The 13,027-nt window shown below is 42.9% G+C and overlaps 1 protein-coding gene across 1 annotated transcript in view; it reads right to left on the reverse strand.

Moving 5' to 3' along the window:
* LOC127696519 (alpha-fetoprotein-like) overlaps window positions 1-13,027 on the reverse strand; it is a 45,626-nt gene that overhangs the window by 13,525 nt on the left and 19,074 nt on the right. The window contains exons 8-12 of the mRNA XM_052199323.1: window positions 12,546-12,760; window positions 10,806-10,938; window positions 7,325-7,419; window positions 4,821-4,959; window positions 4,290-4,516 (exon numbers count right to left, since the gene is read on the reverse strand). Of these exons, the coding sequence (XP_052055283.1) occupies window positions 4,290-4,516; window positions 4,821-4,959; window positions 7,325-7,419; window positions 10,806-10,938; window positions 12,546-12,760 (809 nt within the window). The remainder of the gene's footprint in view (window positions 1-4,289; window positions 4,517-4,820; window positions 4,960-7,324; window positions 7,420-10,805; window positions 10,939-12,545; window positions 12,761-13,027) is intronic.

The following is a 13,027-nucleotide window of genomic DNA, read 5'->3' on the forward strand; positions in this document are numbered from 1 at the left end:
GCCCCATAGACCTGGCCCACTATAAAAGGGGGCTGCTTGCCCCTCCTCTCTCTCTCATCCCTCTAGCCTCTTGGCACTCTCACCTCTCTGCCCCTCTTGGGCTCTCCTCCCCTCCCCCCCTCTCCATGTGGTCATGGCCAGCCTCCACTTCTGTTCTCTCTCTCTCTCTCTCTCTCTCTCTCTCTCTCTCTCTCTCTCTCTCTCTCTCTCTCTCTCCCTCTCTAACTCCCATCCTCTGCCCTGAATAAACTCTACTCTATACCATGTCTGTGTGCCTGTGGTCCCTCAGGGGGAAGAGGTGCCTGGGCATGGGCCCACCTAGGCACCCCCTTTCCCCACACCGCCGTTCCACACTCCCTAAACCCCTCTCTTTCTTTTTGTGACCCTTCAGTGAGGATTTGATGAAGTAATAACATAAAATGCGGCCTGGCTGTATCCTGGGAGCTTCTTCAAGGAGCAGCAAACCTTGTGTTCTAGAGGGGAAATTAACTTCTTTCTTGAATCTCACATCAAGCTGGAACTAAGTGACTAACTTACAGTAGCCTTTAGCGGAAAGATACACTATTTAGTTTACAATGGTTAGTGTAAATGCTACAGGCATAGATACATTTCTATGATCACATGCAAGTCTGCAGAGGGTCCCTCATCATCTCTGTTCTAGACTTTCCTTGGAGGACCAACTACAGACTAAGAATGAAACAGCTTTACCTTATCTTCACTTAACCATCAAGAAAAAAAAATGTGCACCTTCTTATTATTACAGAAAGGAAAGGGAGGGGGAATGGTGTAATTATATATAAGATATGCATATATATACATGTTATTTGTTATATTTTATATTTTATTATATATTATAATCTATGCATTAATACTCTATTAATATCATCTATTATATGGTACATATGCTATATGTTATATGTTATATTTATATGTTATGTATATATTGTATATCGTATATTTTATAACAAATCATATATCATACATCATATGTCCTATATCCTATGTCATATGTCACATGTTATATGTTATATATACACACACACACATACACATATGTTAGGGGTTAGTCTGGTGCTATATATGCAAATGTACAAATGCTGAATAGTAGCTCCCATGATCTAGTTGTTCCCAGATGAGTGAATTCCCACGCACACCAGCCTTTGTTGTATAAAGCTTGCTCTCCAATTTAGAGCTATTGGTTAAATAAAAGTGGCTACAGCCAATTACTGGGAAGAATAGAGGTAGGCGGGGTTTCAATTACAGTGGGGCTGGGGCTGGGCTGGGCGTGGCAGGTAGGGACCACAGTGACAGGAGGAGAGGAGAGAAGGAAGAAGGAGAGAGAGAAAAGGAGGAGGCTACCACACCACAGGGCTGGGTGCTTCGTGAGCCCCATGACCGAGAAGTGGACCTGGGAGAGACACAATCAGGAAATGCTTGGGGAGCACAGCTGGGAACTAACAATCTTGCCTTAGGAAAAATAGATTATGTTGTAAAAAATGATTCAGTTCCAGCCTGAGCTTTCTACCTTGCCTTTGGCTTGGGGTCGGAGAAGAACCACTATGTTGTAGTAATTATTTAAAGCCTGGTCCAAGATTTCTACCCCACCTTTATCATTTAAGTTCCTGGATGAAAGACGCACACCCTTATATTTATCATAAGCCTTAAACAACGCAAGAGCTAGGCAGATATCCATCCTCTATGTTGTTAGAATCTACCTTCCTATCGATAGCCCTGAGTTATCACTGTGTTTCATCTTGGCTGCTCTTTTTGTAATCATCCTTATTACAATTTTTCCCTTTTATTGGATATTTTCTTTATGTACATTTCAAATGTCATCCCCTTTCCAAGTCTCCCCTCAGGAAATTCCCTATGCCATTCCCCCTCCCCCAGCCTCTATGAGGGTGCTCCCCCACCCACCCACCCACCCTCTCCGGCCTTCCTGCCCTGTCATTCCCCTACACTGGGGCATCGAAACACTCAGGCCCAAGGGCTGCTTCCCCCACTGGAAGCTCAAGTCCAAGTGGATCAAGGACCTCCACAAAAAACCAGATACACTGAATCTAATAGATAAGAAAGTGGGGAAGGACCTGGAACACAAGTTTTCCTGTTCTTGACTCCAGTTGTGCAGCTACAGGGCGGTTTTCTTTACTCCTAACCTATGCCGGCTTCCCCTTCCTCCTGCACTCTCTTTTGCTGGACCCCAAGCCTTCAAGGCCTAAACCTTCTGTCTCTTCTGCCCAGCTTGGCTGTTGGTGTCTTTATTTACCAATCAGGAATAATGTGGGGCAGGAGCAGCTTTGTTTGAGCCTTAGTGCAAACTCCAGGGGCTTGGGGGTTACACACTTAACATTACAATACACAGCAAGATCAAACCTCAACAAGATTAGGGGAAATTTGCACAGAATTTTGGGTTGTTAAACTCCTGTGAAGTACTTTTCACTGTACTTTCATAAGTAGAACCATGATGGGACGGGACGAGGGAACAGACTTCTACTCAACAAAAGGATGAACTTTTTTCATAATTAAACATTTCTACCAGTGCAAACGGTGGCTGTCACTGGAGATATTTATGAAGAAATTATGCGTGTGTTTTGGATTGGTTTCCTAAATTTGGTGTTGAGAGGACTTAAAAATTCTCCTGTCTTCATGGTGTTTTGACTTTATGTCTTCACGGAAAATAACTTTGAAATGTATATTTCCTATATTGTCACTCTTTAGGGATGCTTTATTGAGTTATAGTAAGTCACTACAAAGCCTTATCTGGTTCATTGCGAGAGAAAAAGGAAGGGCTGTGGATGTCACTTAATTGGCTCTTGCTTTCTGAGCAAGTATGAAGTCCAGAGTTTGATCACAACTGTTGCATAAAACGAACATTTGCACTATAATCAGCACTTCAGGGGTAGAGAAAGATCCTTAATTCCAGGTCATCCTTTGCTAGACAGTGAATTGAGGCCAGCCTGGACTACATAGACCCTGCCTCATAAAAGAACAGAAATCATGGATCTGAAGACTTGCGTTCATTGGTAGTACATTGCAAGGCAGCTGTCACCCTCTACTATTATACAAACAAACACACAAAACAAACACACATAGTTTCAAACAATGCTCCTCATAGTAGCTGAAGATGTTATTAGTGAATATAACATGTCTTCTGATGGAACACCTCCAAAGACTTCTTCAACATACAAATCCTGCAAAATCCTATTAAGTTCTGATTTTAAATTATTCACTTAACTTTTAACTAATTAATTTGTCTGAGTGTGTGTGTTTGTGTGTGTGTGTGTGTGTGTGTGTGTGTTGTGCAGGAACACGTGTGGCACAATATACGTGTGAAGGGCAGAGGACAACTCTTTAGAGTCCTGTCTCCCTGCCCCTTGTAGGATCCAGAGATAAGGCTTGTGCACAGCCCCTCTACCCACTGAGTCATCTCACCAGGTCCTAAGGGATTCTATGAAAAAGTATTTAATTTTTACTTTAAATTGCGTGTATGTGTAAAAGTAGGTGCACGTGAGTACAGAAGAGGGCATCAGATCCCTTGTAGTTATACTTACAGGTGTCTGTGTCTGACATCCATCTGACAGGAATGCTGGGAATGAGGCCCAGTCTTCTGCAAGTCCACTGTATACTCCTAACCACTTAGCCACCTCTCAAGCCCCATAACTGATTCTTTTTCTCTCTCTCTTTTTTCTTTTTTCTTTTCTTTTCTGTTTTATTTTTTCAGAGACAGGGTTTCTCTGTGTAGCCCTGGCTGTCCTGGAACTCATTCTGTAGACCAGGCTGGCTTCAAACTCAGAAATCCACCTGCCTCTGCCTCCCAAGTGCTGGGATTAAAGGCCTGTGCCACCACTGCCCTCCTTCCATAACTGATTCCTAAGAAGGCTAAACTAGATTACTTAATTTCAAGATTTCCCTGACTTCCATTTTTAGTGTTGTTACTGTCTCTTCTAGGAAAGTAACATTTCTAAACTTCCTTAACAGAATTGTTCTTAATAGAACACCTTATTCGACAAATGCTTGGACTGCAACATTTTAGAAACATTGTATTATAGTATCTATCCTCTGCCAATATTTTCTTACAAATTGCCTTCATTCTCTGATTCAGTAACTGGCCAAGCAGGGGTCACAGCACAGCAGCTATACCGGATAATTTACTTAATAAAATTAATTGCATTTGATTTCCAACATTTAGTTGCTGTGTTCCTTGCGCAGGAGTTCTATCAGTAGCTGGCTTATATTTCTCCGTACAAGCCACCTTGCGTCTAGCAAAACCAAAGTGAAGCCAGGCTTACTTTTGCTTTTCAATTTGGAGTTCCACGTCCTGAGCTGGGCACAAGTCCTCTTTAAGGCTGATGGCTCGGTCACATGATAAAGGTGAAGAAATGTAAGTGCCGTTCTCTTGCAGGTCATCAAAGCACGGTTTTCTGAAGGCGTAGGAGTCGTCGCAGCAGCGGCCCACTCCAGCACTGACAGGCGTCCTACCATGGCTTCTGCACAGAGCTCCGAGAATCAGCTTTGCCTTTTACGGAAGAGAAATGCAGAAAGAGGGGTATGATTACGTTGGTTGTCTGTTTATCCCTGTGAACGATCACACTTAGGTACTAACATGTTCCCTTGTGAGATCCACCAGCATCAGTCAGTCAAACATCCACGGAATCTTTGCAATTGCTTACCAACATCAGTTTTGTCAACTTTAAAGCCCTGGTATACAATCCAGGGCATGCGAACCTAGTAAAATGAGTTTGAGGGGGGAGAGTCCTCTCCCATTGCTAAGTAAAGACAGTTGGAGAGAGAGGTGGCAGATGTGTCATGAGTGTGCTCACCTGGTCCTCCACACAGGCCGGCTGCAGCTCATCCCTGAGTGGGCAACATCTGCTGGCAGCCGCTGCCATCTTCTTGGCGAACACCACAAGCTCTTGGGCAGACAGCTGTGGGATTTTCTTAGTATAAAGCACCGTGAGCCTAAAAGAGTAAATTCTTATTCCTGGTAATGGGTTCACTCGCAAACGTCCGTCTTCAGTTTCCCATGATACCCAACATTATCTCTAACGTAGGAGGAGCCAGGCATTAGGCAGATCTCTGCTGCCTTGTCCTGAGGGCTTAGTAATTGGACATAACTGCCGTAGTGCACTCACACCCTGCTCTGACCTAACCCTTTTTTTTTATTGGACTTATTGGGGGGGATACTGTCAAAGCTAAAATCAGACAGCTCCGATCAAGCTCCTGGGGACCATTTGCAAGGTGTGGAGTAGGAGAACAGGGGCGGCAAAGGACACACCCCAGCAAGCAGGGGCAGGCAAGGACAGTGTATGGACAGTGCTGCAGGTGTTGTGAGCTAAGTCAGAACCTTTAAAAGGGTCAAGCTCTTGCTGAAAATGAGGGAAGGAATTGCCTCGGTCTCTGTCTTTCTTAGCGAGTTCACGTCAGAAACTCTTGCAATGGTTTCAACTAAGTGCAGCGTTATTTCAATCAACGCTGTGTATTGAAAAAGAGATCTAGCTTTTCACCCATTTTATGAGCTAGCAATGTCTTTCGGTGACTCAAGGATCCAGGGACATAAACAGTTCCCCTGTCTTTCAGCTTGGGGAATTTGAGGGGAGCTTAGCCGATACTAGTTGCAAAACTACCTCCTTCCTTAAAGATCTTTGGGGACGAGACTGGGGTGGATGGACATGGGGACTGTTGATCTTTAGAGACTCAGTTAACATAAATTAGATAAACTGGCGGTAAAGCTAGGGTGAACGTCATCTGGCAAGTGAGACTGTCAGATGTCTTGAGGAGTAGTAATTGTTCACACTGAGTTCACTAATTGCTGTGCATAACATGCTGTGACTGCTTAGCTGTGACCAGGGAATGTGACTTCTTTCTGCTTTTGCAAGCTGTTAGTGGACAGCCCATAGTGCACATCACATTCTGGTTTTAATGTTCATTCAATTTTTAAAAACTGATCTATTACAACACTACCTTGGCAAATTTAATTCGGAGTATAAAAGACGATGGTTGTGGCCATTTCAGGGCCTGGCAAGGCGTCCAGAGGAAAAGTCTTTATAGTTGAGAAATGACAATGCCTTTGAATAAGTCAGGTGAAGGGCAGGAGTAGGCAGGATGGGAAGATTCGGGAAATCATTGACTGTGGGGTATTGTTTGTTTGTTTGTTTGTTTGTTTGTTTTGGATGGGGATTAGATATGAAACCAGTTTTACATCGTTTTAAGATGGCTTCTTTGAGAAGAATGCATGGTGGGCTTCATAAGAGTCAGAGCAAAACATCCAACTATATTAAGGCCTTTCTGGAAACACAAGGAGATCGGCCTGAACTGGAAAGCTAGTGATGAAGGATGAAAGACAGGATGTGGTTTAAAGAGAAAGACCATAGAGATGCGCGTGGAGGACCACAGGCGACTTGAACTAACTGCCGCACGCTAGTGGAAATGCATGCAGAGGAAGGAGGCAGTTTCCACAGCAGCAGGGTAGACAGACAACCTGAAGGGGATTAGTTAGCTACAGCAGTACCAGCCTCCCTGGGTTCTGGTTAGAAATCCAGGACTTTCCTCAGACTTCCTGATTCAGAAACTCTGAGTTCCTAGACCTGGGTCCTAATGTGTTCTGGAAGGTTCTGTCCCACTCTAAAATGTGAGAACAACCAATCTAATCCCTACAATGGCCATTAGCAACTGCACACAACATAAAAGGAAAGAAGGACTAAGCCAAAAGCCTCGCCTGAAAGAACCAGGGCATGCTGAGATCCATTATTTTGGACATTTAATTTAAACTCAATATTATGAAATGCTATGTCAAACTGAACCTTCCTTTAATACCGTGCTTATAAATAGACCATTCTAGAAGACCCCGGAGATTCCTAAACCAGCCTTTGCTTTTGGATTACACAATCCTTGATGAATAGGATTCAGGGGGCTCTCTGTAACCACGGTGTTCATGGTCCCTTGACAAATAACTTAGCCATCCATCCAGCTCTTGGTGGTCAAAACACTGACCTTGCCTGAGAAACCAGACTGGTAAGTAGACCCTGGTTTCAAATCTCGACTGGCGCTTTGATTCCAAGTCACAACCCCAAGGCAAAAAAGGTCAGGTAAGTAGGTCATGGTGGTATTACAGGGCCAGCCTGCTTTGCATCCCCAGGGACATCTGGGAGACTGGCCTTGGGGGCAGGATGGAGGCTCCCAATGTTACATAAATATCTGTTGAATCAGCACAGAGGACTGATTAATACTCAGCTAAAGAGTGGATGAAAACTCTGAGCCAATCTTAGCATCAAGGATTAACCCATAGTCTCTGAGGAGGAGGATTCTGGGCATCTGAGGAGCATACCTGTCCTGGAACTTGCCGCCCAGCTGCTTGTGTAAGTCACAGTACGCTTTAACATGGTCACGGCTTTCAAGGACCACCTTGTGAAACACCTCTTTCTAAACAAGAAAATAGATATTGTTAGTGTGTATCCAGCATCTCAGAAATATGCCTTGAGATAAGATTACAGTAGCATTTTCTTTAATTATTTAATCAAAATATTTGCTATGTTTTAAATAAAATAATTAATAAAAATAACTACATTTATTTTCTGTTGGTCTGGTTTGGCTTGACTTGGTTTTTGTTTTGTTTTGTTTGGTTTGGTTTGGTTTGGTTTGGTTTGGTTGGTTTTTGTTTTTTGTTTTTGTTTTTTTTTTTTTTTAGTTAGTGGGTTTGGAAAACACAAAACGAAAAAAATCATTCTTTTCTGAAAGAGAAATCATCTCATGCTTTGTGGGAAACTAGTGGACCGGTGAGCTTAAGAATTCATTTTATCATGACGTAAACTCAACTTTGGTCCTAAAAGCCGAATTCTATAACCACAAGGCAAATCATTCATCAAGCCAGAGAGGAAAGAAAAGGGTATAGACCTGTGTGTGTGTGTGTGTGTGTGTGTGTGTGTGTGTGTGTGTGTGTGTACGTGTATGTGTGTGTATGTGTGCATGTATGTGTGTGTTATGTGTGTGTATGTGTGTGTGTATGTGTATGTGTGTCTGTGTGTGTGTCCATTCATTGGTTCATTTAATAATTAGGCTTTTTATATCAGCAGCAGGCACACATACACATAAGCACAAATATACAGGTATTTGTCACGGTTTAATATAAATATATGTCAGTTATGGTTATAAAGCATGCCACAAAGTACACTGAGAGGAACCAAATGGGATTTCCAGAGCTAAAGGTAAATCAAAGTGTTCTCCAACCATGAAATGGGCTCCAGTAGGGGAGCATTAGTAACCTTGCAGACTCAGCTCTCAGGCAGGACCACACCCAACTTAGCGGACCTTAGTCTAAAAAGCAGCGTCTGGCACAGAGAGAATTTCCTCAGATCTGCAAGCTGTCGACCTGGATTTTATTCGTATCCCTGTCTTTACTGTAAGGGTAACATGAGGCAAATTGCCTACCCACCCGACCTGCTGTCTTCTTACCCACAGAAGGCACACTGCAGGAGCTGCAGCATTGCCTGTTTTACCAGGCTACTGAGAGAGTCCACTGGGTGCTATGGTAACACTGCTGTGCAACTTCTGTCCACCCATGCTTCTACATGGTGGCATAGTTGTAGATCACTGTAGACACTGTCTTGGTTAGGGTTGTGACTTCTGGGATGAAACACCATGACCAAAGCAACTTGGGGAGGAAAGGGTTTCTTTGGTTTTTGCTTCCACTATTTATCATCAGGGAAGGCAGGAGCTAATGCAGAGGCCACAGAAGGGTGCTGCTTACTGTCTTGCTCCCCTTGTCTTGCTCAGCCTGCTTTCTTCTAGAACTCTGGAACAACAGTCCTCTGGTGGCCCCACCCACAATGGATCTGGCCTTCACCTCAATCACTAACTGCCTGCAGCCTAATCTCATGGAGACAGTTTCTTTTCTTTTTTTCTTTTTTTGTCATTAATTTTTTTATTCAATATATTCTTACTTATATTTCACATGATTTCCCCTTTCCTGGATCCCCCCTCCCTGAAAGTCCCATAAGCTCTCTTCCCTCCCCCTGTTCCCCAATCCACTCCTTCCCACTTCCCTGTCCTGGTATTCCCCTACACTACTGCACTGAGCCTTTCCAGGACCAGGGGCCACTCCTTCCTTCTTCTTGGGCATTATTTGATATGTGAATTGTGTCTTGGGTATTCCAAGCTTCTGGGCTAATATCCACTTATCAGCGAGTGCATACCATGAGTGTTGTTTTGAGACTGGGTTACCTCACTTAGGATGATGTTCTCCAGTTACATCCATTTGTCTAAGAATTTCATGAATTCATTGTTTTTAATTGCTGAGTAGTATTCCATTGTGTATATATACCATATTTTCTGTATCCATTCCTCCATTGAGGGTCATCTGGGTTCTTTCCAGCTTCTAGCTATTATAAACAGGGCTGCTATGAACATAGTGGAGCATGTATCCTTCTTACATGCTGGGGAATCCTCTGGGTATATGCTCAGGAGTGGTATAGTGGGGTCCTCTGGAAGTATCATTCCCAGTTCTCTGAGGAACCGCCAGACTGATTTCCAGAGTGGTTGTACCATCTTGCAACCCCACCAGCAGTGGAGGAGTGTTCCTCTTTCTCCACATCCTCTCCAGCACCTGTTTCTCCTGAGTTTTTGATCTTAGCCAATCTGACTGGTATGAAGTGAAATCTCAGGATCGTTTTGATTTGAATTTCCCTGATAACTAAGGATGTTCAACATTTCTTTAGGTGCTTCTCCGCCATTCAATATTCCTCAGGTGAAAATTCTTTGTTTAGCTCTGTACCCCATTTTTAATGGGGTTGTTTGGCTCTCTGAAGTCTACCTTCTTGAGTTCTTTGCATATCTTGGATATAAGACCTCTGTCGGATATAGTGTTGGTAATGATCTTTTCCCAATTTGTTGGTTGCCATTTTGTCCTTTTGACAATGTCCTTCGCCTTACAGAAACTTAGTAATTTTACGAGATCTTATTTGTCAATTCTTGATCTTAGAGTATAAGCTATTGGTGTTCTATTGAGGAACTTTTCCCCTGTGCCCATGTCCTCAAGGGTCTTCCCCAGTTTCTTTTCTATTAGTTTCAGTGTGTCTGGTTTTATGTGGAGGTCCTTGATTCCCTTGGATTTGAGCTTAGTAGAAGGAGGTTCCCTCCTCTCTGATGACTCTAGCTCATGTCAAGTTGACATAAAACTGTCTGGCACAGAAGTCTCACAGTGATATTTTGAGGAGGTCGCATAGCCTTCTCTCTAGAAACAGAAATACCAGCTGTACCTGCTTGAGCCCAGACACAGATTTTCTCTTCGTCCCTGCTTTTTTGCTCTCCACTCTTGTCACAATCTCTTATGTGTAAGCCATCATTTTACAGTAACGGAAATCAGAACTACCTAGGCCACGATAATCTATGGATAACTCTCAAAGCTGAATCTTGTGGGAACTCTAGCTTCTCCATAAGAGTGCACACCAAGAGCTGCTCCCTGTGGCCAGGCAGACTGCTACCCTAAAAGGGAAGCACCTTCCACACAACATGGCACCCAACCAGGCTGTACAACTCTGCTACTGTGCCAAGCCAACGTCTGCATTCACTTCAAATAGGAACCTACAAAGGTCTCCAGAAACAGTCTATAAGACAGACAACTTTGTGCTGTGATGGTCTAGCCTTGGGTTAGGGAGGAATCCTGCTTCTCGCTTAGTGCTCTTAATTCACCAAAATGTGGAAAACTCATTCTACAAAAGGAAGTGCTTCTAACAGCACTAGAATATTCACTGTTTGCAACCACTTGTGAGGAACGTGTTTTTAAAAATAGGTTAAAAAAAAAAGGAATTTACCCCAAGCTGGAGGCATTCCAAAGGGTTCTCTAACTTGCAGCAATTCTCCAGTACACGTTTATATGTTTCAAAGACTCTTAAGATCACGGGAACCGCCAACTCTGGGTGCCTTCTTGAGTATTCATAAAGGAACCTGTCTCGTGTAAGACACATGAGAAGACAAAAATTAGAAGAACTCAGAGGTCATGAATTTATATTTTGTCTGTTTTGTTGTTTTCAAAAAGCCATGAAGACCATGAAGATAAAGATGACCTGAATTTAGAAACCCTGGGAAGCTGTCAGTGAGGCTTCATTATAGTACATTCAAATAAGAAAACCAAATCAATAGGGTCACGTGATGTTTCCCAAAGTCATGTGATACCGGATGCCAGATTCAGAACTTGAACGTGAAACATATTGACTGACTAGAAGGTTCTGGCTCACAGTCTAGAAACTTCCATGTGAGATCAGTAGTTTCAAGTGTTTGTATGGAAAGATGTACTTTTTAATTACCCTTGAAACTAATTTCTTTTTCTAAAAAAAAAAAAAAAAAAAAGCTCATATGAATCTCTTATGAATGCATTTTTGAGACATTAAGTCACCATCTCCTCTATCCCCTTTCAAATAAGAAGTCATCAAGTTTGAGTAGTTGAATCATAATCTATACCATCATCTGACTCATCAAAAGAAATAAAATGGGGGCTATAGAGATGAATCAATGGCTAAGAGCACACACCGCTCTTCCAGAGGACCAGAGTTTAGTTCCCACATACAGGAGCACACAACTGCTTGTAACTCCAGGTCCAAGGAATCTGGAACTGCTAGCCTTAGTATGCATAGAAACTTGTATACTACTACTACTACTACTACTACTAATAATAATAATAATAATAATAATATAATGATAATAAATCTTTTTAGAAGGAGAATAAAATAGATTCTAGAATGTTTTCAAAACACAGGATGAGATGAAACCTTTGGTGGTGTTCTCACAGACTGCCTCAGTTTACAGTTGGAGCACACTGCCTGAGAGATTAAGCTTCTGCACAGTCACATAGGACAGGCACCCACCACGCTCAGTTTCCTATGCCTTTTACTACTGGATCTTGTCAGCACACGTCTGTTGACTTATCAGAACCAAATACAAGTTTGGGAATTTATATGGGTGGCTTAGGATAGTAGTATTGGATTTTATTGGCTAGGATCAGACATAATTTTTAAGATGTAAGTGAGGTCATTTAACTTTGAGGAAAACTCTATTCTCATGGCTGCACACCTGACTCTGGAAGCAATTTAATTGCACAGTGTTATTGTCTTAATATTACGTATTGACATCACAAACTTACACCCACTTCTGAATGGCCACCAATGATGCTAATGTCCCAACTGCTTAATGCTTAAATGTTATGTCTATTTGGTAGTGTATATTAAGTTAATCAGAATAGAAGTGCTAGTTAACCTAATCCTCTTATTTATCTCTAACTCCTTCATCCCGATGTCTGCAACACTTAACTACCACCCTGCTCTCTTTAAAAAATCCTTTACACTAGTTGTGAACATTTGAGAAGAAAGGACCCTCTAGCTTCTCTTTCATATACTGTTCCCAAGCGCCTGGACCCACGATCCCACAGGGTATCATGAGTGGCCCTGGTCACTTGAGACTCTCTTGGCCGTGGTGGCCATCACCGGCACCGTTTACATTCAAGTCTGCAACGTCTCCCAAATGAAGCCATCAGTTAACTAGAAGGAAAGCTGCATTACTCTTGTAGAAAGTCATCCTGGTTGCCGCTGAATTGTTCGCACACGGACTGGTCTTCTGTGAACCTCGTGAGCAGCAGGGGCGAAAGGTCGGGGTTGTCGTCATTTTCCGAGGTGATGATGCATTCCCCGCGGAATGGTTCCGGCAGTTCACAGCACTCGGCAAACTTGCTGGATAACACAGCCTGGTGAGAGCAGGTGTAGTTCATAAGCTGGCGCTGCGGACAGAAAGGCGAGTCATTCTCTGATTACTTCATCCTCGACGTAGTTTGCTGTCTTTAGACTAGCAGAGGAACACTGGATACCACACACACACACACACACACTCCTGCTTTCCCCAAGGCAAACTGAAAACCCCAAAGAGACATTCAGCATTAACTCCTCTTGGAAAGAAATATATGTGTCTTTGACCTTCCATAGTGCCTCAAACTTATAGCTACCTATTAAAAATATAAGAGGGGACAGATTGCATTAATGATTCCACG

Source organism: Apodemus sylvaticus, chromosome 11 (assembly GCF_947179515.1).
Source record: "Apodemus sylvaticus chromosome 11, mApoSyl1.1, whole genome shotgun sequence".
In the NCBI taxonomy this organism is placed as follows: Eukaryota; Metazoa; Chordata; class Mammalia; order Rodentia; family Muridae; genus Apodemus; species Apodemus sylvaticus.